Source organism: Asterias rubens, chromosome 1 (genome assembly GCF_902459465.1).
Source record: "Asterias rubens chromosome 1, eAstRub1.3, whole genome shotgun sequence".
NCBI classification, from domain to species: Eukaryota; Metazoa; Echinodermata; class Asteroidea; order Forcipulatida; family Asteriidae; genus Asterias; species Asterias rubens.
The window spans coordinates 15226629-15250475 of NC_047062.1; the positions used below are offsets into that span (position 1 = coordinate 15226629).

Sequence of the window (23847 nt, forward strand, 5' to 3'; positions counted from 1 at the left end):
AGTGCCCTTTGCAAAATGAAAATGGTCTTTCCCTCCTAGAGATGAAATTCCAGGCCTGAAAGTCTCAATTGATATTCTTAAATAGACAGTGATGTAAAAAGTGATGAAAAATTCGCGTGTTGCCATGCAAGCTTTAAGGCAGTGGACACTATTGGTAATTGTCAAAAACTAGCCTTCACAGTTGGTGTATCTCAACATATGCATAAAATAACTAACCAGTGAAAATTTGAGCTCAATCGGTCATAAAAGTTGCGAGATAATAATGAAAGAAGAAAACACCCTTGTCACACGAAGTTGTGTGCGTTTAGATGGTTGATTTCGAGACCTCAATTTCTAAACCTGAGGTCTCGAAATCAAATTCGTGGAAAATTACTTCTTTCTCGAAAACTCGCAACTTCGACGACCGTTCACAGCTTTGTTAGTTTATGCATATGAGATACACCAACTGTGAAGAGTAGTCTTTGACAATTACCAAAGGTATCAATACATACTGGTACTCAATGTAAATCACGCGCCTATGCACAAGTGTTAATATTGTTCCGTTGATTGTTGTGAACATTATAACATAAATCATGTCACCAGTAATGGAACTTTCAATTTTGTTCTGTATTACCTTAATTTTTTGAAAGCATCAACAATCATTTAGTTGGGCGTTTCAGGATAAGGGCAGTTTTCTTTTAATTTTATTTTATTTTAATTTAATAATAATGCAATATCCGAGTTTAAGCAGATTACCTGCTTACCGTATATTTTACATGTATTATATGATTGTGCCTGTTGTATTGACTTGAATATTGTGTATATAAAGCTACAACAATATAAGGTTCTCTTTCTAAATTGAGCTTGTCTGAACACAGACCGTTTTGCTGGTATCTTGTCCCCCAGTGGACCCAAGTTTGGGGTCCCAGGATTCCCCCAGTGGACCCAAGTTTGGGGTCCCAGGATCTCCCCCCCCCCCTCCCCCAGTGGACCCATGTTTTGGGTGCCCCTATGGTCCACGGTGGAGTGGACCCAAGTTTGGGGCCTTCCATGGCGACAGAATGTGGAGTTACCTAGTCTGGTCAAATGTGGTGACTTATATGCACATTTCAGCCAGGGTTTGCAAACTCCCATGGAGTAGAGATAGTTTTTAAGGCATGCCTGAAGTTGAAACCCACGAAACAAATTGAGCCCTCAAAATTGTTAATTCCATTCGTATGGATCCATCAATTGAAATCTTAGCAGGAAGGAATAACTTTAGTTTCTGTTGGTCTTATGAAACACATTTTACACACAACAGAGTAGCCGATGTATAAGTCATTCGTTTTAAATAAACAGACTTGGCAAATCAGTTGCAGTTATGTCAAGCATCTGAATTTAAAGGAGACAGGGCTGCACGCACGCCTCTTCTAGGTGAAGCCTCACCCAAAATTGGTTATTATTTCAAAACTTCAATGTCTGACAAGTTTTGTACGAGGTAGTTATTTACAAATTTAATTATATTTCATTGTTTCATTGTAAATAAACAATATAAATTTGGTACTATTTTAGTCATGTTATAAAAGCATATTCTTCAGTTTGATAATTGATCAATTTTTGTATAATCATTAATAATTTTTTATCAGTGGAGGGAAGTGATTGTGCAGCATTGGTAAAATATGTTTTGTTTTACAATATCAACACATCAGCGAAATTTATGCTTATGGCACCCTGTATAAGGCATGATTCTTTGGTTAGTAAGCGCGGTATTCGTTGGAAAGCAATTTCATGGAATTTAGTCCAAATGTGATGAAAAAAATGTTTAGCTGGACAATAATGTGCAAAACAAATTTACACAAGTGATAGGAACTTTATTTTGGTCAATGCCTGTCTCACCACTGACTCTTTTCAAAACCAAGAATTTGTCTTGGATGAAATATTGTCTGCTAAAGAGTTGTCTTTGTTTGATTTTGCCCGTAAGCAAGCTCACCAATAGACTTTGATTAACATCTCTAATCTAAATTAAGTATCAATTACTACTTAAACTTGTGGACAAGTCACTGTGACAGCAAAATGGCTCTCACAAGACTAATGCTCTCATGTCTACTGTTCTCACGACTACTGCTCTCATTTAATAGTTAAATGGAAGCAGTAGTCCTGATGAGAATAGTAATATTGCGCAGAGCAGCAGTCTCCAAGAATTAGTTTTGAGAGCTGTTTCGCTCTCAATGTGACAGACATTTAATGACTTGTCCACAAGTATATTAAATTGCTACTTGTATCTTTGTAAAAAATATATTTTTGAGTCGTTTAAAGTCTGTTGCTCTCCTGCATTTACTTATATAGACACATGTATGTGGAAATAAAATAAATATTTATTAAAAATGCAATCTTGTTTCCTGTCACTGAGTTTAATTGAATGCAGTAGCACTCTTTCTTTCTGTATAAAGACCAAATGTTGACTAATCATTCAAGTTCTGTATCATTCACAATTGATCAATGGAACTCTTAGACAGTCCTTTTTAACAGTATTGCGCATGCTCAGACCTACGTGCGCAATACTGAGCATGCGCGCTCAGAACTGCAAAAAAGTCCCGTTATATCTGCCGCCATTACTAAAAAGTCTCCTAATGAAAAACAAACCCTTTGAGTAAAAGACCTGTACTGAATTAAAAATACAAAGATTTTGTTTTGCCAAATGGGAATTGGCAGGAAAAATTTTAATGCTGTATACAAAATATTTAATATTTACACATACCTTCAACATTCCTAAGATAATATTTACACAGTGGTTTGTATAAAGTATTGTTATGTCACATTTCTATAAATAATGTATACACGTTAACAGAACTTTCAAATGAGTATCCAAGCAATAGTTAACTCCAAACACAAGGGCCATAACCATTATCTGATTTGCTTCACAATTACCAAAGGGTTTCAAACACCAAAGAGCCAAATAATGTTCTATTTTGAGGTTCCAGCCATCAATTTCAACAAACTCCTCCTCACTTGGGATTAATCTTAGGCCGAGTCTCAGTTTTTCACTGTAACATGTAAACTTTATGATTAATCCTAAGTTACGACTAGTTATTTTTCCTAACTCGAGATAGGATTAATCCTAGCATTTCAGCTGCTGATAAGCTAAAAAACTATAGTACAGCTATAGTCCATGTTACCTTTGTTCACAAAAAAGTTACTTTCAAGGACATTTCCCTGGCAGGCAAGATGCTGCACTGGTCATACAAGAACTTCTACATTTTGTGTTATTAATTTCCATTAATCCAAGGTTCTAAAAGTCACAGCTGAGGACGTTTTGAGATCTGCCCCCTTTCTTCACATTGAAAGTTGATAGAAAACCAGACTCTACGAAATGTAAGATTCTATTTCTTCATCTTTTGGGCTGATGTGTACAAATCTCTCTGTTCAAGCTCTGTTTCGAACCACATGTTAAAATGCCATACATGCTACTCTTTCAGAGCAAACTTTAAAACGAACACAAAGTCAATCAACATAATAACATTTCAAAGAGGGTTTTTGTTGCACAAGTCAAAAGGTCAAATTCAATAATGCTTTGACTTAATATCATCAAAATTACAGAATGAACTTAAAATTATATTCATTCTGGTTTTACCCATATACACTAATGTGAGTTAACACGATGCAAATTTACCATCTATCACCTCAAAATTCTCTGTAAAAAAATGTAGGCTATATATTTGAAACGCGATGTCATCAAACACTTTTGCATTTTGAAACAATGTTTTTTGCACTGGCGAGACAAAATATGTATGGTGTACAAGTGCTAACTTTTGAAGATTTATAATACAAATGAACTAAAGCCTGCTAATACAGCAAAATGCCATAATGCATTACGAGTGGTGTAAAACCCATTGTAACTTCAGACAGCTAATGAAAAACTTGTCTGCCACATGGACATATTCAGTGACCTATCAAAATGCAAAAACTCGATTTTAAACAAACTAATAAAAATTCCCAATTCTATTCTGACTTTATTCCAAATCCAAACCATGGATGGACTCGCTAGCAAATTGTACTTACTACTTACCAAAACTTTATGTTAAATTAGGTCTTTAAAAAAATAAAACTGAACAATATTTTTCTAAAACCTTGATCCTGTGTTTGATGGATCTCAAATCGTTTATAATTTATTGTTAAAATATAATAAAGTAAAATAGACAATAAATGAAATAGGTTACATCTTGAATTTGAAATACCATCTCTTAATATGAATATGTAGCTCTCCATGGAAATAAAAGAATTTTATAATAGAACTAGAGCGAGTCAAATCGTTTGTGCATTTTTGTGCTCCATTTTGACTCCCTTAAATGGCCAACAGGATAGGCGCATGTGAGTGCACTGCACGTAGTGCAAAGGGTCTACATGTACATGTACAGATAATAAAATGAGAATAATATTGGATTCTTAAAGAGCCCACATATCCAAATACATCAAGGCCCTTTACAACATTATTATCCCTGCTCGTCAGGCATACTTGGACCATTCCTCAAACTTTCTCAACTCCCTCAGGATACACCTTGGTGAAGAGGAGCAATTAAGGTTATTGTCTTGCTCAAGGACACAGATATCACACTTCCATCATTCAGCCATTAGAATATTTCAGAGGTAAACAAATTTCAGGGCGACTCTCTGTACCAATTTTACATTTACATTTTAAAGTGAACAACAGAAAATTTACTGAGCTTGACTCCAGATTAACGTGCCAAGCTTTACCATTTAAGCCATCTATCCCTAACGTTGGTGATCACCCTATTTTATCATTATCTTTGTTCGGGGGTGCCAGTCAGAAGCCCATCAACCTGTTACTGCCATAAAGCCAGGGATCACACCCAAGTCACCTTAAAAGCATACATGTGCGAGTTTTAAAATTTTGATTTCGTTGTTGCTGTTTGAAATACTAATGCTGTTTCATCTCTTTTATTGCATGTTCAAATGTAAAAAGGCATGGTTATAGATGTCTTAGTACTGTGTTTAAGCAGTAAATATTGCTTAAAATTGTTCTGCTAAGCAAAAGTGAGTAAGATACCAGTCAATGGGACATGTGAAATAGTATGTTGGCTGATAACCTTAGCCTACTCTAGTAAGCAGCTCTATGAAATCGGGCCCTTGGTTACAGTCGCCAAACCTTAACACTGTTCTGTTTACTCACACAACAGTTTACCTCCAAGATGTCCTTGGCTTGGATACAAAATCCAAGACAAATTTAAGAAAAGCAAAATAAATGAAGATGATATGTGTCAATGATGTTTGAGTCCCTTTGATGATATTTCCCACTGTTGTGTTTTTTTGTCTGGTACACACGCTGTCATATAAACTTCTTTGGTGGCTGGTCTATGATCTAAACATTCGTGTAGATCCTCCAAGTATAATGTTTGTGTGTTCTGCAAAGCAAGGAAAGACAAACAAATGCAAGAACTTTATTTATAATGATGAACACTATACAAGCAATCGATGGTAGTAAGTGATCTTTGTTTTAAAAACGAACGGCAAAATAAAAAGCAACAATAAGAAAGCCTGAATCAGAGAATTGATAATGGAATATGATTATGATTTTCATCACACTCACCAAATTGTAAACCCACTGATACCTCGTAGAGTCGCACCGTCGTAACCTGACATCTGATGATGATTTATAGGCACATTGATCATGAATACGAAACTGGCCGTCTTGCGTTACTCTAAAGAGTTGATTGCCTCCAGCACCGTGGCAGTACGACATACCGACCTTACCGCCATCTTTCTGACCCATTGAATCCACACAGACATGACCCCCGGCTACTCTTACCTAAAACACAATTCAAAAAGTTTATTTATTTCCCCAGAATACATAAAAATGAGTAGTAATTATTTTCAGATGGAATTATTCCTGATGAGTAAGCTTTAACGAATTTGAGGTTTAACTTTAACCTCAAATTTGTTATAAACAAAGACAAATTTACTTGATCGATTTGGACCTGCGACACCGGATCAAAGTGCCGGCACTCTACTAACTGATCTATCTAGCCCTAATAATGGTGGTCAATTATCTATCTAGCCCTAATAATGGCGGTCAATTTCTTTGACCGGGATGCTAATCAGAAACCGTTCAACCTGTTACCCATAAACACTGCAGTTACAAGTTAAATGGCTTCTGACTAGCCACACTGACACATTTACAAAATAGGGTGACTGCCAACACTAGGGCCTGATAGCTCTATATTAATTCACGTTAATTCGGAGATCACAGGCTCAATTCTCATACTAGGTTAATTTGTCTTTGTGCGACGGCAACTGAATTTAAAAACGCTTCATGGAGTATCAGCACTCACCTCGCCCCATTGTATATTAGCTGCAGGTAGAGGAAACTTCTCCACAATATCTGGCGCAATCTCACTCATATACCAAGAGAACGATCGACACTTCTTCTGACGACGGAACTCAAGCTGTTTGTCTATATTTCCTGCAGAGACCAGCAGGGCCTCTGGCTTACTGCGGTAGAAATACTCTTTGTACTCGTCGAACCAGACTTCCACCACACGCTTCAGATTCTAGAAAGATAACAGAGATGTTTCAATTGGTGACCTAGTTGAGACTGGATGCCCAGAAAGAATAGAAATAGTTGTATTGAATTTTATTCCCCCAAAACCGGAACAAACCCCAGTTACAACAAAAACAATATGTAAACTTATAACACAACAAAGAAGGAGCGTTTAAGAACAAATATTAAGTTATGCTTGAGTTTCCTAATATAGTAATAACAAGGACATTTGTAAAGCGCCTAATGCGCATAAGCACATTAAGAGAACAATAAAGTATACAATGAGTGAAAGATACAATTACAAATAAGCAGATTACAAATAAGCAGCTTCAAACAAATGAGTTCTTAACAGAGACTTAAAACAGTGTAAAGAACTATAACGAGAATTTGAGGATGGGGCATGAGACCTACATGTAGACAAGAGCAAAAGGTTTGGGTGCTGCTTACTGTAAGCCAAAATCAGTGCTTATTACACTATTGGTATTTACTCAAAATAATTGTTAGCATAAACATGAGCAATGGAGAGCTGTTGATAGTATAAATCATTTTGAGACATGGCTCCCTCTGAAGTAACGTACTAAGCCTGTGCAATACTACACTACCGGTACACTACCTGATTTACACTACAGTAAGTGATATCAGAATGTGTGTTGTGCATAAGGTGGCATGTTGTGGCCAAGCGATCAAGCGCACTGGGCTCGATCATCCCTGGGAACGAGGTTGTTGAAACCCTTCTACTTTTGGAGCTCTATGAATTCATTAATCACAAAGGAAAATCATTCATAACTAAAGTAGGCCTACATAGTTTGACATCTTAAAAAAAAGACCATTTCCATTCACACAACAATAATTAATCATAAATAACTGACTTAAATAGTGAGAAGTGTTGGTGATGTTATCAAATGTAAGATTTGATAAAACAAACGTGTTAAGAGTAAAAGAGTAAACAAGACAAATAAATGTCAAAATTATTTCAAGCTAGTTGTGTCAAGTTAAATTATCAAACAAAGGAAAAAGTGAGGTTTAAATAAAGACATTTATGCTGCGCAGTTTAACCGGGAATCAAATACACAGAATTAGCAATATAAACACTCAGCCAATCAACACATGAAGAAGAAAAGAAAACAGCAAACAAATTAATATCCATCAAACTTACATGAGTGTTCAGAATTGTTAGCAACTAGTCTAATAATCCAACGTAAACATTTGTGAGAGTTAATCACAAAAAAAACGTCACTTGAATGGGGGATGATAAGCTACTCTGACATTTTTGTTTACAACTTCTGAACAAACTAGAATTAATAAAAAAACACTATGTGTATGTGGCTTCATCAGACTGACCAGGTATTATCCGTTCTGCCCATGCCCAGAAATACTAAGAAGAATTAACCCGGTGAGACTTCCATCTAGTGTCTTCAGTTCGTCAGTTTAACAATGGATCCAACCAACAATCCCGGCCTTAAATGGTTGGAATTTAGAACACTCGGCAGTAAGAACACACCCCTCTCCCAAATTAGTCAAAAATTCAATCCATGCTGACAACCAAGACCAACATGATTGGGATATTTGAAAACATACCCCTCCCTGTCCCCCACACCCCGGGCAATATTGACAATGTGAGAGAAGGGACAGACATACTCCACAATGAGAGAGCCAACCCTGATTGGGATTGGTAGGGAGACAAGGGGTGGGGTGGGGGAGGGGTTGGACAGAGAGAGAGTTGGCCAAGAGTTTGAATAAACATCGAGATTAGGTGTAACGATATTCAAATCCAAACCAACAATCAATCGCATAAACAAAAATTACGCCAAGCACAATCTTCAGAATAAGATCGTCATTATTCATAACACAGCAGAGGAAGAAATCCAGTAAATAAAGATGACAAAACAATTACTGGGAAACTTAAACCAAGTAGGAGAAGGGTTTGAGAAATCCATCCACCAGAGCAGAGAGAGAAATCTAGCCACCGAGAGTGAGGATCATTCTTACCCTCTCGCTAAGCATCATCATGCTTCCACCTGGAGATGAATAGGGCACCTTACCATGAATCCGATACACATGACCAACACGGGAACAAGGTATCCACAGAAGGGACCCCCCGCACATCCACAGCTGAGGGTCACGCAATCAACAAAGATAAAACAAAAATAACATCGCCAGTTAGGATTACACCTTGATTATAACTGTCTTACCATTTCACTTAATACTGCCATGTTCCCGTTTGGAGCCGAGTATGGCACCCTGCCGAGGATTCTATAGATATGTCCCACACGGGAGCATGGGACCCAGATGAGGGATCCACCACACATCCAGATCTGAAGGATAGGAATTTAACTAAAAATACTGACTCTGAAAAAGGAATTAGCTTTTGTAAACTGCTCACCAACCAAAAGGACCTATGGCATAAATGCAAAAAACTGTTAGTGGCCAAGTTTCGACCCGAGCAGAGTCTTTCTAAATAGAAAGGTACATGTATATAGCAAACTAATCAAATACTGACAGTAAGAATAAAATCAAGATGACTTGAAACTGGTGTGTCTGGTAAAGTGTGTGGTGTGGATTAAATCATTTCCACAGCAATTTCTCAAATTCAAAATAATAAAGAAACAAGAATTACAACACATTGTGATAACATTCTTTTTATGTAACACACATTTATGCACTGCACAACAGATAGGTGGCCAATGAGCAACCATCTTTTGATCTCTAGACAAGAGCGCCCAACTAAAATGATGTCATGTGCATAAGGTCTATTGTGAGCAATAGCCACATTAGTGTTTGCGCAGCTACTGCGATCCCGGCTCCACTAATTCTCCTCTAGCTGCACATATTATTATTGAACAAAAGAGGGCGCTGTTGGAAAACTTCCAGATCATCCCACCACAACACACTCAAAACTAGGATATTGTCATCATGAGTTCATAAGCCCGTCTATGAGCGCAAGCCATGGGCAAATAACATCTTATCAGGATGGTAGGGTTACAATACCTTAAAAGAGAGTTCAAAGTTTTCCCCGCCCCAGATTTCCAGGCCATCATCGTAGGCTCCAAGCTCAAAGAAGAACTCTCTGTCCATGGCAAACAGACCGCCGGCCATTGCTGGTGATCTGGGAGTTTAACATTTGGAAATCACAACTTCAGCAAATTATTATCAGCAATAATATAAAAACACACATCAACACAAAAAAGGTTTAAAACTTTGCATGATTGATAGCAACATGTTAGCGTTTTAGCTGAATACAGTGTCTACTTGCTTCTCACTTTCATATTCTACAGCTAAGCCAAAACAATCCCTGTCATGGTTTATGGTTTATGGTTTATTTATTTAAAAGGTAAAGGTAAGGTAAGGATAGTTTATTTACAACCATAATCGGACTGGATTTGTTATAAAAAAAAATTAAAAGTTAGAAAAGACATCACATAAAACTAAACATAAAAATGTCATCACAGCATACTTCTGGATTGCGAAAAAATTCCAGATCGTTACCTGCACAATAGAAAACATATTATGTAAAAATGCACCAAGAATATATCTACAATTAAAAACCAGAAAGGAGAAAAAACCAGCCTTAAAATGTGATTTCAGTGTTCACAAGATTGGTGAGGTAGGCAAGGGGCTGTTTCAAAATCTGCTCATTAATCTGCTCACAGTTAAACAAGCCAAACTGGGGTACAAACAACTTCTCCGAAATTGACTGCACAGAAGTGTTTAACACACCTGTATGGCTCTGTCTCATAGCGTCTTCTCTTTCGCTCAAACTCTGGGATGGGAAAATGTTTCCAGTACAGACTCCAGTCAAACCCTCCTCGATCTTGGTCTCCCGTTCCTTGCGGATAGACTTTGTAATTCTGGTTGTCGATAACGTCGATGACGGGACACACAGCTGTTGTTCTGTGAAAAAAACGAAAAAAGGAAACACTGAATAAGACAAAAGTTTGAAGAATTTGAAACTTAGCATGGTGGGAGTATAATCAGGTGAGGTTTGTGGTAGCACCATGTGTGAATCATATCTGAGTAGTGTTTGTTCTGAGAAGAATCGGTGGTTGATTCACAACTCAACGTATGCTTCTAAAGACGATCAGGGGCCAATTTCATAGAGCTGCTTAAGTAAAAAATTTGCTTAAGCACGAAAATAGCTCGCTTATTTTACACATGTTACTGGCCAAAATTTCATGCCATATACATTGCTTGTGACTGCTATTTAGCTGTTGTTTACTTAGCATAACAATGGAGTGGAGTCTTGGCCGGTAATCTGATTTAGTACGCAATGATTTTTTCGCTTAAGCAAAATTTTGTGCTTAAGCAGCTCTATGAAATTGGGCCCGGAGCATACTGATACAAATGTTGAGTTGTCAACCACCTGTTCTTTTAAGAACTAACACAACCCAAAAGAGATCCACACATGGTGCTGCCGCAAGCCTCAAACAATTCCTGGACATACTCATTCAACAAAGCAAAATTTAAAGCATGAAATATGAATGTATGTCAATTTCACACAAAAATTTGCACATTAATATTTTCAAGAAATATCAATTTCTCTCTTCTGTAGGATGCAGGGGAAAAAGTCACTGTCAAAAAACACATTGTCTTTATTATATTAAATAACATTCCTACGACAAGAGTGTGAGATTGTCAAAAGGTCAAGTGTTTAGACTGGTGCTTCATTAAGGTGGTGGGGCAACTGTATGTACATACTGGCCATCTAATATTCTTACATTAACACCATTTCCTACAGGGAAGTGATGTTATATTCTACACAGACATTGACACTTGAATAGCAGGCGCTTTGTCCTTAAAAGGGAAAGTATCATTTGGTTTCTGGAACCGTTTGATTTTCATTTCAAGACATTTGATTATTTTAATCCTATATAAATAACCGTTTGATTTTTCATTTCAAGACATTTGATGATTATTTCAATCCTATATAAATATAGAACATGTGAAACTAACATGTGAAAATTTAATGGCTTTAGATAAGTTCCTAGCTTTTTAAGTTCCTTGTATCTGTTTATTTGTCTTTTTGTTCATGTAGATCTCATGTCAAGGTCTATTTGTCCATTCAATGTCTGAATGGTTTTTTTCCCTGTTTTTTTTTTCCATGTTCAATATTTCCTTAAATGAATATTGATGAAATTTGACAAGAGAATATAATTTGTATTTCCTCGAACATTTATTGACTGTAGTCAGTTTCCAAAGGGTAAAGAGAATGAACCCCTGCCTCTTTAAAATCAATATCCCCATCTCCCGTCTCTGTCGAGAATGTAAGGCCAAATAAAAAAGAATTAACATGTTTTGCGTCCTGCCTTTTTGAAAAAAGGAAGGAGGGACATTTTTTTCTTCTCAAAATGGCCACCTGACACATTAAAAACAAAAAACTAAAAAGTATGAGATCCTTTAAATGTATCTTTTTTTTTATGAAAAAGACACATGTTCAAAATAAGACAAAAAAGGGGGGGGGAAATTGTTTTTCATTAAAAAGGGTGAAAAAAGAAGAAAAGAAAAAAGAAAAGAAAAAGGAGACCAGCTTCTAAAAAGGTAGCAGACAGGGCGGTAAACATGTTTTTTTTCTATATTTGGCCTAAAGGATTCTAGTCGGTGATTCCTCCACGTGCTCAACCCACCCTCTTCATCAATCTCAGCCGTTGCTATATAAACACAATCAGCTTTCCCCTTCCAGCATCTGCAGCCGTTGTTAAATGGTGCAGAAATTTACTTCTGGCATGGCTGCCCCTTAAAAACAAGGACAGGGCTATGCTGATAAGAGAGCAGTCCAGAGGTGGACAAGTCTTTTCCCTAATGCGCAAACTGTTAATATTTGTCCTGTCATACAGGTGTGACTTTTGTTGATGACACAGTTAAAACTCTTCCCTCATGTTTTTTCTTGGATTTCAGACAAACGTGTCAAAATTTCACTAACATTGCATGCATACATGGTCCAAGTTATATGTTTACCCACCTGTACTGACTAACATGCATATTTGTGCAGTTTTTATCGCATCAGTTTTGAGAGAGTCTATTTACCACTTTTATAATGTGACTGCATAAGAAAAGTGCACTGACACAAATTGCATGGCAGAAAACTAACAAACTTAATTTGAGGCATAATTGTTTATAACAATTATGCAGTGCATACAGGAGCTGTAAATGTTTTAGTAAATAAATAATACATGTAGATAAAATGGTTTGATAATGGAGGCTCATGCAACAGATAACACGAAAGCATTTATACATGAACATGAATGATTCTTTGAGACTGAATACCTCCAGAAAGAAAAGAAAGCAAAAATTCAGGAGGCTATATATGCACAGTATGTAACGCACAGCTTACAGTGTACATGTACATTGTGTGATTATTACTCAAATAATCCTAGTATTTCCTGGAAGTTACCACAAAAATCAAGTAAAATAAATACTTTTAATGGGAAAGTATTTGTTTGTTTTTACACGTTGGATTGTTTTAATCCTATATAAATTAAAACTAACATGTGTAGACTTAATTTCAAAAGGTGGTAATTGGAATACACAATCTGAGAAACGTTTCCGACAGTAGCGCTTCTCAGACTCAATTTCTTATCACATTACATCAAAGTAAGATGACTCTCAAATTGTTCTGTACTATTCGAAAGCTGTTGTACTTGTCACCAAGTAAATTCGTCTTGTGTTGCCTTTAGTTTTGACAGAGTGATTACCAAACATATACCTTCCCTTTAACTCTCTACTTGGAAATGTCTTTTTACCTATTGAGTGCTATCGGGGTGAGCAGAGGAGCCAACCAGTTAATTCCAACCTCGCAGTGTGCATCCAACCATAGCAGAACATCCCCCGTTGCGGCTTTGGCTCCATTGATGCGTGTCCGGATCAACCCTTCACGCTTCTCATTCCGCACAATTTTCAGTTTACCACTGAACCGCGCAGACAGGGCGTAATCGTCTAGCTTCTTCTTCACATGCTCTGTCTCATCCGAAAAAGAAAAAAAACACTCGCTCAAAATCGCTCAATTTTGTTTAAGGTCCCTAACTCCCATGTGTGTTGTATTAAACCAATCAAACTGAAGCAAAACAAGGGAAGAGTATACCAAGAAAAGACATCACCTTTAATTGATCAAGAATCTTGTGCATAAATCTGGCCATAGTACATGTTGTAATGAAAGAACAGTCCCTGGTTTAAAAAATCTATTTATTTCAGACGGATATACAATTTTGTAAAAGTGTAGTCAGTATAATGCTAAAGTGTTCAACAGTTTCTTTGAATACAGGCTATTTTTGTATGATTCTAGAAATTCCACCCCTTCAGATTTTTGAAGGAAACTGACCTTTAGTGCTTGCATCATCTACTAGTATGATTTCATGAAGGAGTTGTGGTGGAGATCGATTGAACACACTATGTACAGTTCTGAGTAGCGTAGACCAGCCCTCGTTGTGGAATACTATGATGACGCTGGTGGTTGGTAACTTCTCAGGATAATGCCAATACTTGCATCTGGGTTACCACAAGACAGTAAAGAAAACAGAACTTTATAATAACACCACAAAATCATTTATGTCATCATGATGGATATCATGTCATAATAATGAGTTTGTGAATCAGGTTGGTTCATGTTTCCCCAATAAAGCAATCTAGACTATTTCAAGAAGAATATCAATTCCTACCCTCAGCTCCCCAGAGTTATCTTTATCTGAAATATTTTGTTCTTGTAGCCCCTCAACAAGAGTGGCTTACGGGCTTGTTTGGGGCAACCTTATTCAATGTGGAATTTGCCCATTGCACCTTTAACGTAGCACAGCTTTCCTCAGTAGTGTAAAAGTAATCTTGTAACTGCCAATTACATTTAGCTTAATATATAGATTGAGACACACTGCCTGTATAATGTTACCGCTCTTATCAAAACACTATTACACCCCTGCCTCAAGTCCACTGCATCCTTACACCTACATGTAGCAGTATCTTATTTCTTAAAGAAACTAAATTCATGCATAAACACTGCTAAGGGGTGTCAAGGAGTTTAGGCTACAATAAAATGTCTGATGTGAGAGAGAGGAAGGAGTATTAAATGCACTGGACACGTTTGGTAATTGTCAAAGACCAGTATTCTCACTTGGTGTATCCCAAAAAATATGCATAAAATAACAAACCAGTGAAAATTTGGTCTCATTTGATCATCGAATTTGCAAGAGAATAATGAAAGAAAAACACCCTTGTTGCATTACTTTGTGTGCTTTCAGATGCATAAAAAAGGTTTCAGCTTAAGTCTTTCATTATTTGAGTGAGAAAATGCCTCTCTCTGAAAAACCATGTTACTTCATAGGGAGCAATTTCTCACAATGTTTTATACTATCAACAGCTCCCCATTACTCGTTACCAAGTAAGGTTTGTGCTAACAATTATGTTGAGTAATTACCAATTGTGTCCAGTGCCTTCAAAGATGAAGTTGTTTGCGTTTAGATGGTTGATTTCGAGACCTCAAGTTCTAAACTTGAGGTCTCGAAATCAAATTCGTGAAAAATTACTTCTTTCTCCAAAACTATGGCACTTCAGAGGGAGCTGTTTCTCACAATGTTTTATACCACCAACCTCTCCAATTACTTGTCACCAAGAAAGGTTTTATGCTAATAATTATTTTGAGTAATTACCAATAGTGTCCACTGCCTTTTAAGTTTTAAAACATATAACATGTTTCTAAATACCCATAGGATCTGTACTCATGCACAATGATGAAGGGCATGAGGGAATTAATTGTGCAAGTTTTCTATTTGGTAGTAGCATGTTTTTCTTTCGCGCTTCCCTGGCGTTTTTTTAAGGACTTTGTCACCACAGGCAGAATTTACGTGTTGGGACTTCAAACAATCTTTTAATCAAATGTCATGCATGACAATGCATGATGAACAGTGTCTGTTATTATCCAACCCTCGGCATTGATGGACGCAAACAGTGTATTTTATTTCCCACTAGATCTTTATTACTTATGTCCTGGATTAGAAACATCTCCAAAACACAATCCTGTTTAAAGGCACTGGACACTATTGGTAATTGCTCAAAATAATTGTTAGCATTTTAAATACCTACTTGGCAACGAGCAATGAAGAGCTCGTGATAGTATAAAACATTGTGAGAAACGACTCCCCTAGAAGGAACATAATTTTGTTTACATTAGATCTCAGGCCTTGAACCTTTTATTAGGCATCTGAAAACACACAAATTATTGTGCAACAAGGGTGTTTTTTCTATCATTATTTTCTTGCAACTTCAATGACCAATTGAGTAAAAATGTCCACAGATTTGCTATTGCATGCATGCTGAAAATAATGGTTTTTGACAATTACAAAACCCGCCAGTGCCTTTATTATTATTATTTTTTTTCTACTTTAGTGCAAATCTTGTTTTAAGAATAAAAATACTTACTGGGCATTTCTTAGATCTGGTATGTTCCGGTCCAATGATATCTTATCACTGACATATTGATTAAAACCGTACTCCCTTATACCTCTCTCCACCGCCTCTTTCTCGCCTGCACCGGTTCTGACCGGAACCCCATTCTCGCCCGGTCCATCACGGGGAGGGGGTATGTCAGGCTCATAATTCCCAGGTATATTCTTCAAGGAAGCCCCTTGATGAGCTGGTAACTGAAAGCTGTGAGTGTCTTTGTGCATTGGTGGGCGATCAATACCAGCTGCTTGGGAATCATGGGCCAGATCGGCAATTTTCTGTGATAAAAAAAAAATCTCATTTAAACCGTAGGATAGAGTAAGGACAGAGAAACTATCATGTTTAAAGTTTTAACCAATCTCACATACATACATGTTCATGTACATGTATGCCATTACAAAGAACACCAGACACAAACCTGAGTAATCACCACATCTATACTTTCCTCTCTTATCACGTTCTTCAGGGAAACTTATTCCAGTGGAGAAACCGAAAGAGATGTTTACCCCAAACACAGGTGGTGTGCCTGTGAAAACAGACTTTCAACCAAACTATTGATACGTGTTACGTGATTTGCATTCGCAAATGTACAGGTAAGTAAGACTTTGTGGACGAATACTGAAATGTTGGATTTAAGGACACGAATCCTTAATAAAAAGCCAAATGTATTAGTGTGCATCATGCGCACACATACAGGATGGACCACCAGGCTCAAGCCGCACAGCTGTGGTGACAGCTGCAATTTATTCAATTTTTTCCCCCAGCAATTATCTCACCGTGAGCTATTGATTTGTTCATCCAGACTGGATACGGAAAACTGGCAGATACTGTACGACATAGTTAAAAACCTGTTCGGATTCTGCTAAGCATTTTCATGCTCGACAAACAAACGTTCTTTAAATGGTAGAAGCTGGTTTTGGCCAGACACAAAAAATCAAATAACAAAATTACAGCAGTTACAATTTTTAGAAGGCGCTTTTCCATCAGTATCATTGTCCACATAATAGAAATTAACATGGCTAGAAGTGGGTCTTACATGTAGGCCTCACATACAAGAGCAATTTAGCAAGGATCCCCTGCTTAATTGACCCTTTCCATGAAATATGCTAATTACATTCACGCATGCGTACAGACCCTGTTGGTTGGCAAACACTATAGAGTTGTGCACTAAGCAGACGCGCAATCGTGTGTGCGTCACGCACCCATTAGCCGTGTACAAAATAGCGCGATTTTCCCTCATTTTGCCCACCAAAACGTTAGTGCGCATGCGCTATGTGCAATTTACATTTCATGTGAAGGGTCTATTGTAGCATGGTTGTTAAGTTTTACAAAATGTACCTGGTATGAGAATACAACAATTTTTGTACTGTCCAGGGTCAAACATTGGTATATTTTCTCAGCAGTCCAAACCAATGACAAAATCTTATGCAAGCGGAAGTTTTTACCAAGGATGTGTATCATCGTGTGAAAAGGGACCTTTCATACATTTTGAAAAAAAAATAAAAAAATTGGTACTTGGTAGGCTCAAGAAAGTTTCCTGGATCGAGTGATGGGGTAATTCTCTCAGCTCAAAGGTTGGAAAATGCCAAACCATTTGCACCTTATTTTGTAATATTTTAATTCTGTCCAATTCTTTAAAACGTAGCACAATATAGGATTAATGCCATATATTCAAAATGGGAGAAGACTCAACATGATAGAAAGTATGCTTTTGATTATTCCCATGTTTTGTAATTGAAAATTAGGTGATTGGCAGAGGCTAGAAACTTGCTTATACTTCCGACTGTTATTTTTTTTTATATGAGTAATATGATTCCCAAATGGCCAATGTGTGCAACACCCATAGGAAAAGATACCTGAGGCAGTTTCTTTAAAGGTTTTGGGGAGTACAAGCACAATGATCTCAATTTAGTTTTTCGTTTAGCTAATGACTTGTTGCAAGTCATCCACTGTTGAACATCAGTATTGTCATGGTAACACACAGCAGCAGCTTTTTTTATGGCAACTTGCCATACACCAGGTATTCTAGAGTCAAAGGAACAATACAGCTGTGTATCATGTACCTGTACTGCAGTGACTTTAAAGGCAGTGGACACTATTGGTAATTGTTAAAGACCAGTCTTCTCACTTGGTGTATCTCAACATTGCATAAAATAACAAACCTGTGAAAACTTGAACTCAATCGGTCATCGAAGTTGCGAGATATTAATGAAAGAAAAAACAGCCTTGTCACACTATGGTCACATGAAGTTGTGTGCTTTCAGATGCTTGATTTCGAGACCTCAAATTCTAAATCTGAGGTATTGAAATCAAATTCGTGGAAAATTACTTCTTTCTCGAAAACTACGTCACTTCAAAGGGAGCTGTTTCTCACAATGTTTTATACTATCAACCTCTCCCCATTACTTGTAATCAAGAAAGGTTTTATGATAATAATTATTTTGAGTAATTACCAATAGTGTCCACTGCCTTTAAGACACTGACAAATGAGAGGGTGTAACTTCAACAATTCAAGGGACCTAAAATGGACCCTTGCGGTGGTCCGTACTCAACTGGATAAGAGTAGTTATTATAATAGAAACCTGACTTTGTCTATCAGAAAGAGATGACTTGAACCAAAGAAGAACAGTAGTGAAGCAGTTTCTACATTATTGTTTAAAAAGTTAACATCAATTCAACCAATACACACATTTTGATTATGCATGCAATGCACTATGTTAACAAGACCACAGACCTTGATATAAAAGGGTTATATGGACAAATTGTAATACCAATTACACACCCAATGAGCTGAAAACCATCAGTTGGAACAAGCAGTCTAATTCAAAAGCATAAAGGAACACAATTCAACAATTTGAAAGCTATTATTTCTGTTGTCCAAAACTGTTCGGTGCCAATGACCACAAACTTCAGAAATGTTTCTGGCACACAAAACACTGGCCAAACAACTTGCAACCTGGTCTGGAGTTTTGAGACAGTTCACGATTTTTCCAGTAAGATTATTTTTTAAATATTGTTTCAAGGGCCATGACTGATATTTTGCTGGCTTTAAAAGCTTAGATATCTATAATTGGATGGTCACAAAAATAGTGTCACAACATTGAAATGAAAATAATTAAATCACCTAGATAGCCTAAGGGGACGGGGAGACTAAGAAAAAAGGATGAGGGCAGGAACACTCAGAGTTTCTGTTGTTGTATCTTGACTTCTCTAACTTAAAGGTGAATGATCTACATGTATGCCACGTAATGAACGTATGCTAAACTGTTTAAATTAAAATTAATTCCTTTTCTGTCTGTTGAATGCTGATGCAACTGATTTTGTGAGACTGAGAGAACACGTACATAATCTGGAATAATGAACGAACGAACGTGTCTGCAGTAATCCATGCTTGTCATAATTAATAGTGTAGTAACCTACTCTAGACTGATGGTCAAGATCCTAGGGTGGATTTCACAAAGAGTTAGGACTAGTCTTATCTCAAGTACTTGTCCTAACTTAGGACTAGCCATGCGTTTTTTATTCCTACATGTAGTAAGGACTAGTGTGTGAAATCGACCCCTGATGTATTAAATTGACTGCAAGTTTCACAGAGGCTATCATTTACATGAATACATCATCTTGCATGGTGTAACCATGGAGGAAGGTGTAACTATCGCCTCAAGGGGCTTCTCTACTTACAGGACAACCCTGTCCAGAATGAGAGATCTGAACAGGAAGGAGTCCTTAAAGGCAGGGGACACTATTGGTAATTACTCAAAATAAATATTAGCATAAAACCTTACTTTGTAACGAGTAATGACGAGAGGTTGATAGTATAAAACATTGTGAGAAATGGCTCCCTCTGAAGTGGAGTACTTTTCGAGAACGAAGTAATTTTCCATGAATTTGATTTTGAGACTTCAGTTTTAGAATTTGAGGTCTCGAAATCAAGCATCTGAAAGCACGCAACTTTGCGCGACAACAATTGGGTGTTTTTTCTTTCATTATTATCTTGCAAATTCGCTGACCGATTGAGCTCAAATTTTCACAGGTTTGTTATTTTATGCATTATGTTGAGATACAGCAAGTGAGAAGACAGGTCTTTGACAAGTACCAATAGTGTCCAGCGTCTTTAAAGGGTTTGTGTACATTTTGTACGACACAAAACACAATGTCCACGGATTTACGTTACTTAAACAGTTTAAAGATGATGGTAGAATGCTTCCCTTAAAATATTACTTGCTGAGGTGCTGTAGTCATTGAGAAAAAACAATTTCACAAAAATAATTTTTGTCTCATAAGGCAAAATTTATTTAAGCATGTACAACGGATTTACATTGCTCTGTGATTTTCAATTTTTTCCTAAAAAAAACTTGACGTCTTGAGAAGCTGAAACTTCTACAGGTAAATTATACTATATCTCTTCATTCACAGTGTGAGTAAGGATTCGTGTTATGGTCACAAACTTGATCTACAAAGGGTATCAAAACCCTTTAAAGGACAATCCTGTCCAGAAAGAGAGATCTGAGGAGGAAAGACTCCTTTCAGCTTACTCTTGATATTCCTTAGCATAGATTCAAAGAGACACGTGTCTGCATGGTGGTGCCTCTGGCTTTACTGTCAAAATGAACTGCTTTCTAGATGCTGTTCTGTTCAGGAAAACGTTGACGCTAATCATTGTTGAACCTTTAGAAGCATTTTCTGTTAACCCCCTTACTGTCTGACCATTCAACATCATTCATCAACACGATTTTAAAAGACAGATGATGCACTAAGCAAGCCTGCAATAGGATGTGGTTAATTCATCAAACAGCACACGGTTCCACTCTACAAAACATTCATTTCAGTTGAACGGAACATGGAAAAATACTTTGCCTTCAGCTCACCCACCCTTTGGAACTCTATTTGGAACTGCTACCCTCCATTCTCAGAAGGACACGTATCTCTTCAAAATACACCTAAAATCTGACCTGTTTGCTCAATCTTTTTGGTATCTTTAATAGTTAAGTTTTTTGAAGATAAGCTCCTACACTTGTATTGGTAACATTGTTTGCAGCGCTTTGAGAGTTCTCCCATAACTGAAATTTATGCACTGAATATAATTATTATTATATTAACATAAATAGTAATTATTATTCATAATACCCATGATTGCAAATTGAATTAGTGTAATCCATAAAATTTTATGATATCAAAAATGATGTTTTTCATCAAACCAAAACAAGAGCATTGATTTTTTTTTTAGTATGCTCCCACAAACGAGGAATGGTGAGTGACAAATTACAACTGGGGAAAATCTCGGCCAAAAACTGTGTGAATTTTTATCGAAAAATTATCTTTTATCCTGATGCTATATTTGTGGGCGTAGGACCAAGAAGTGGAGAGAGGCCAGTGTATCGGCACTAGGTCTTTACGGGAATACCCCGATCAGAGATGGGGGTTGTTGTCTCAGAAACCACTTTAAACATTACAAGTACAACTCACAACTCGGTTTAGTTCAACTTCACACACCCATGTGTGAAGGTGTGTGCAAGTTAAAGCAACGAATCACAGGTGACGTCATGCAGAAATTTTTGCAGACGACACCAAGGTATACACCCCTATATTAAAACTCAGGATGACAGAGAAACACTCCAACACGACCTACATGTAGACAGCTTCTACGACTGGGCAGAGAAATGGCAGTTAAAGTTCAATGTTGGTAACTGCGGTATAATGCATTATGGGAACCAAGACGGAACCAGTCCATACAGTATGCCAGATGGAACAACGTCTAACGAGGACAAATGTGGAAGTAAGGGCTGACGAGAAGGATCTTGGTGTCATATTTGACCCATCACTGAAGTGCAGCAAACATGTTTGGGTGGTTGCCAACAAAGCAAACAGAATAGTGGGTCTAAAGGAGGACATTTGCGCATGGATGAAGATATGTTTTGTTTGCTATATATGTACACAAAACCGTTAGTTAGACCCCACCTGGAATATGCAAATTGTGTGTGGAATCCATTTCTCAGTCAAGACATCACTAAGCTGGAGAAAGTGCAGAGAAGGGCAACAAAAATGGTCTCAAGTATAAAGGATCTCCCATACAGGAACCGGCTGGAGAGATTTGCTTGACCTGCCCACTTTGGCCTACAGACGCCTTCGAGGTGACATGATCCAGGTGTTCAAGATAACGAAAGGACTCAGTGACGTGGACAAAGATAGCCTTTTTTTGATGAAGGAAGGAACCATAAACCTGAGAGGCCATAGCAAGAAAATTCAGACGCAACATGTCCACAATTGAACATCAGAAAGAACAGCTTTACACACAGAGTAGTTGACCACTGGAACATGGTCCCTATTAAAAGAAGGCAGTAGAAGCAGCATCAATATATATCTGCTTTCCAAGTTCAGATTAATCTTTGTACAACATGATAACCCATGCAGTGGATTTTGAATGAAATAAGGTGGGCATTATAGGACTTAGTCTTAAATTAGAGCCCGTGAAGACAGGTAACTACAGGTAACTAGACAAATCTGCGCCTTCTTTGAAAAGATGGCTCATATTAAGCCCAGGTTAGACTCTGACACTCAATGCGACGGAGTCCAGAATATAAAGGTACTGACTACTGCAATATATTTTATAGTTATACCTAAAAAGTAATAATAGAGGAATTAAGCTGAAGCTTCGTTCACATTCCTTGTGTCCAGAATTCCTTGCCTATGTACTGGGTTCAGAACTGTACAATTTTATCAAACTTTGTAAACGCATCAGCAGTCAATTTCACAAAACTTTTCACAACAGCGTAAGTCCACTTGCGCAATGTTTTTTCGCCATAAGCGTCCAAAGTGGACTTACACAGTTGTGTAAAGTTTTGTGAATTTGACTTGCAACTTAATTAAGTTATATAGTTTAATCTTGTATTTGAGTGACAAAAAAACAACATTGCAAAATAACACAAACAAAAAGACAGGATTGCTGCTTGCAGTTTTTAATTGAATACTAAAATTATTGACACTCATTCAATTCAACTTCAAATCAAGCCTAGCCCCACTTGTGTGGCCAAGGATAAGGATTTAGCTATCCTTAGCCACACAAGACAAGTGGGGCTAAGTCAAGCCCAGTTTTGCAATCAACTGTGTGCAATGACATTATGGCAGTTCAGCAGTCTGGACTGTACTCTGCTGTGGCTTTACATTGAATAATTTGTAACTTGTGAGTACAAAAAAGCACATCCAGGCACTTGCTGAGGTCACATGCAGTGCAGTGGAGTTAAGACAATTTGAGTAGAAATTCTTAGTCGTCTTAGAGTTAGAATAGTACTTACCAGTTTGTTTGCCTGATTGGGTTGGTTGTTCTTGCTTCCATTGGCATTCCCTGACATCTCACCCGCCATTAAAAACGTCCTCAACATAAAAACTACCACCACAGTAACGGTAACGAAAAGGACACATCTTTTGGTTCGAAATCTAGCCATTTAGAAACAATTCAGGATTGAGTTGTAATGCAGACGAAATAGTTATCTACTCTAGCTACCGCTCCGAGTCCTACGTCGTGAGAGTGTGCGTGTGACACGTTGCGGTCTTGTTTACATGCGTACTACATGCAACGAATCACTGCATGCACTATGCACTAGAGCACAGTACACCCGGGCCCCCACACTCGACTCACACACAGCTGACCCAAGTTATTTATTGGCATGGTGTCAACAGATGGCGCCCTTTACCACTCTCCAAAGAAAAATCATTTCCCAAACTTTTTATTTTAATTTTGTTGAAAAACTTCATCAAGGCTAACGGGAATCGACACAATTATAATTCAGGTGGTGCTCAGTTAAATAACTAACAGAATTTTAAGAATATTTTAGATTTCCCTGACCCCTTCAAAACAAACTTTGTGAAAAATAATGTTTTTTTGAGTCAACTAAAATGACCAGGCAAATGGT

General features: G+C 37.4%; 1 protein-coding gene across 2 annotated transcripts; it reads right to left on the reverse strand.

Annotated features, from left to right (window-relative positions):
* Positions 1 to 782: 782 nt before the first annotated feature.
* On the reverse strand, positions 783 to 23563 carry LOC117287913 (N-acetylgalactosaminyltransferase 7-like). Of its 2 annotated transcripts, none has more exons than XM_033768551.1 (10): positions 23230 to 23563; positions 15914 to 16215; positions 13827 to 13993; positions 13252 to 13465; positions 10232 to 10405; positions 9503 to 9620; positions 8504 to 8626; positions 6306 to 6524; positions 5564 to 5782; positions 783 to 5378 (listed from the first exon to the last, which is right to left on the reverse strand). In XM_033768551.1, the coding sequence occupies exons 1-10, from the start codon at positions 23377 to 23379 to the stop codon at positions 5235 to 5237; spliced, it is 1830 nt and encodes a 609-aa protein (XP_033624442.1). In that variant the 5' UTR covers positions 23380 to 23563; the 3' UTR covers positions 783 to 5234. The 2 variants fall into 2 exon arrangements, with proteins under 2 accessions (XP_033624442.1, XP_033624432.1); XM_033768541.1 differs by lacking the exon at positions 8504 to 8626 and adding an exon at positions 8707 to 8829.
* Between the last annotated feature and the right edge of the window lie 284 nt (positions 23564 to 23847).

What these genes read in the sequence shown, in the direction of transcription:
- LOC117287913 (XM_033768551.1), bottom strand. Translation starts at nt 23,379, where the DNA reads ATGGCTAGATTTCGAACCAAAAGATGTGTCCTTTTCGTTACCGTTACT. An exon ending in ACCCCGATAGCACTCAATAG is followed by an intron (nt 10,406 to 13,251) that starts GTAAAAAGACAT and finishes TTTTTTTCACAG; the next exon opens with AACAACAGCTGTGTGTCCCG. An exon ending in ATCAGTGGGTTTACAATTTG is followed by an intron (nt 5,379 to 5,563) that starts GTGAGTGTGATG and finishes CTTGCTTTGCAG; the next exon opens with AACACACAAACATTATACTT.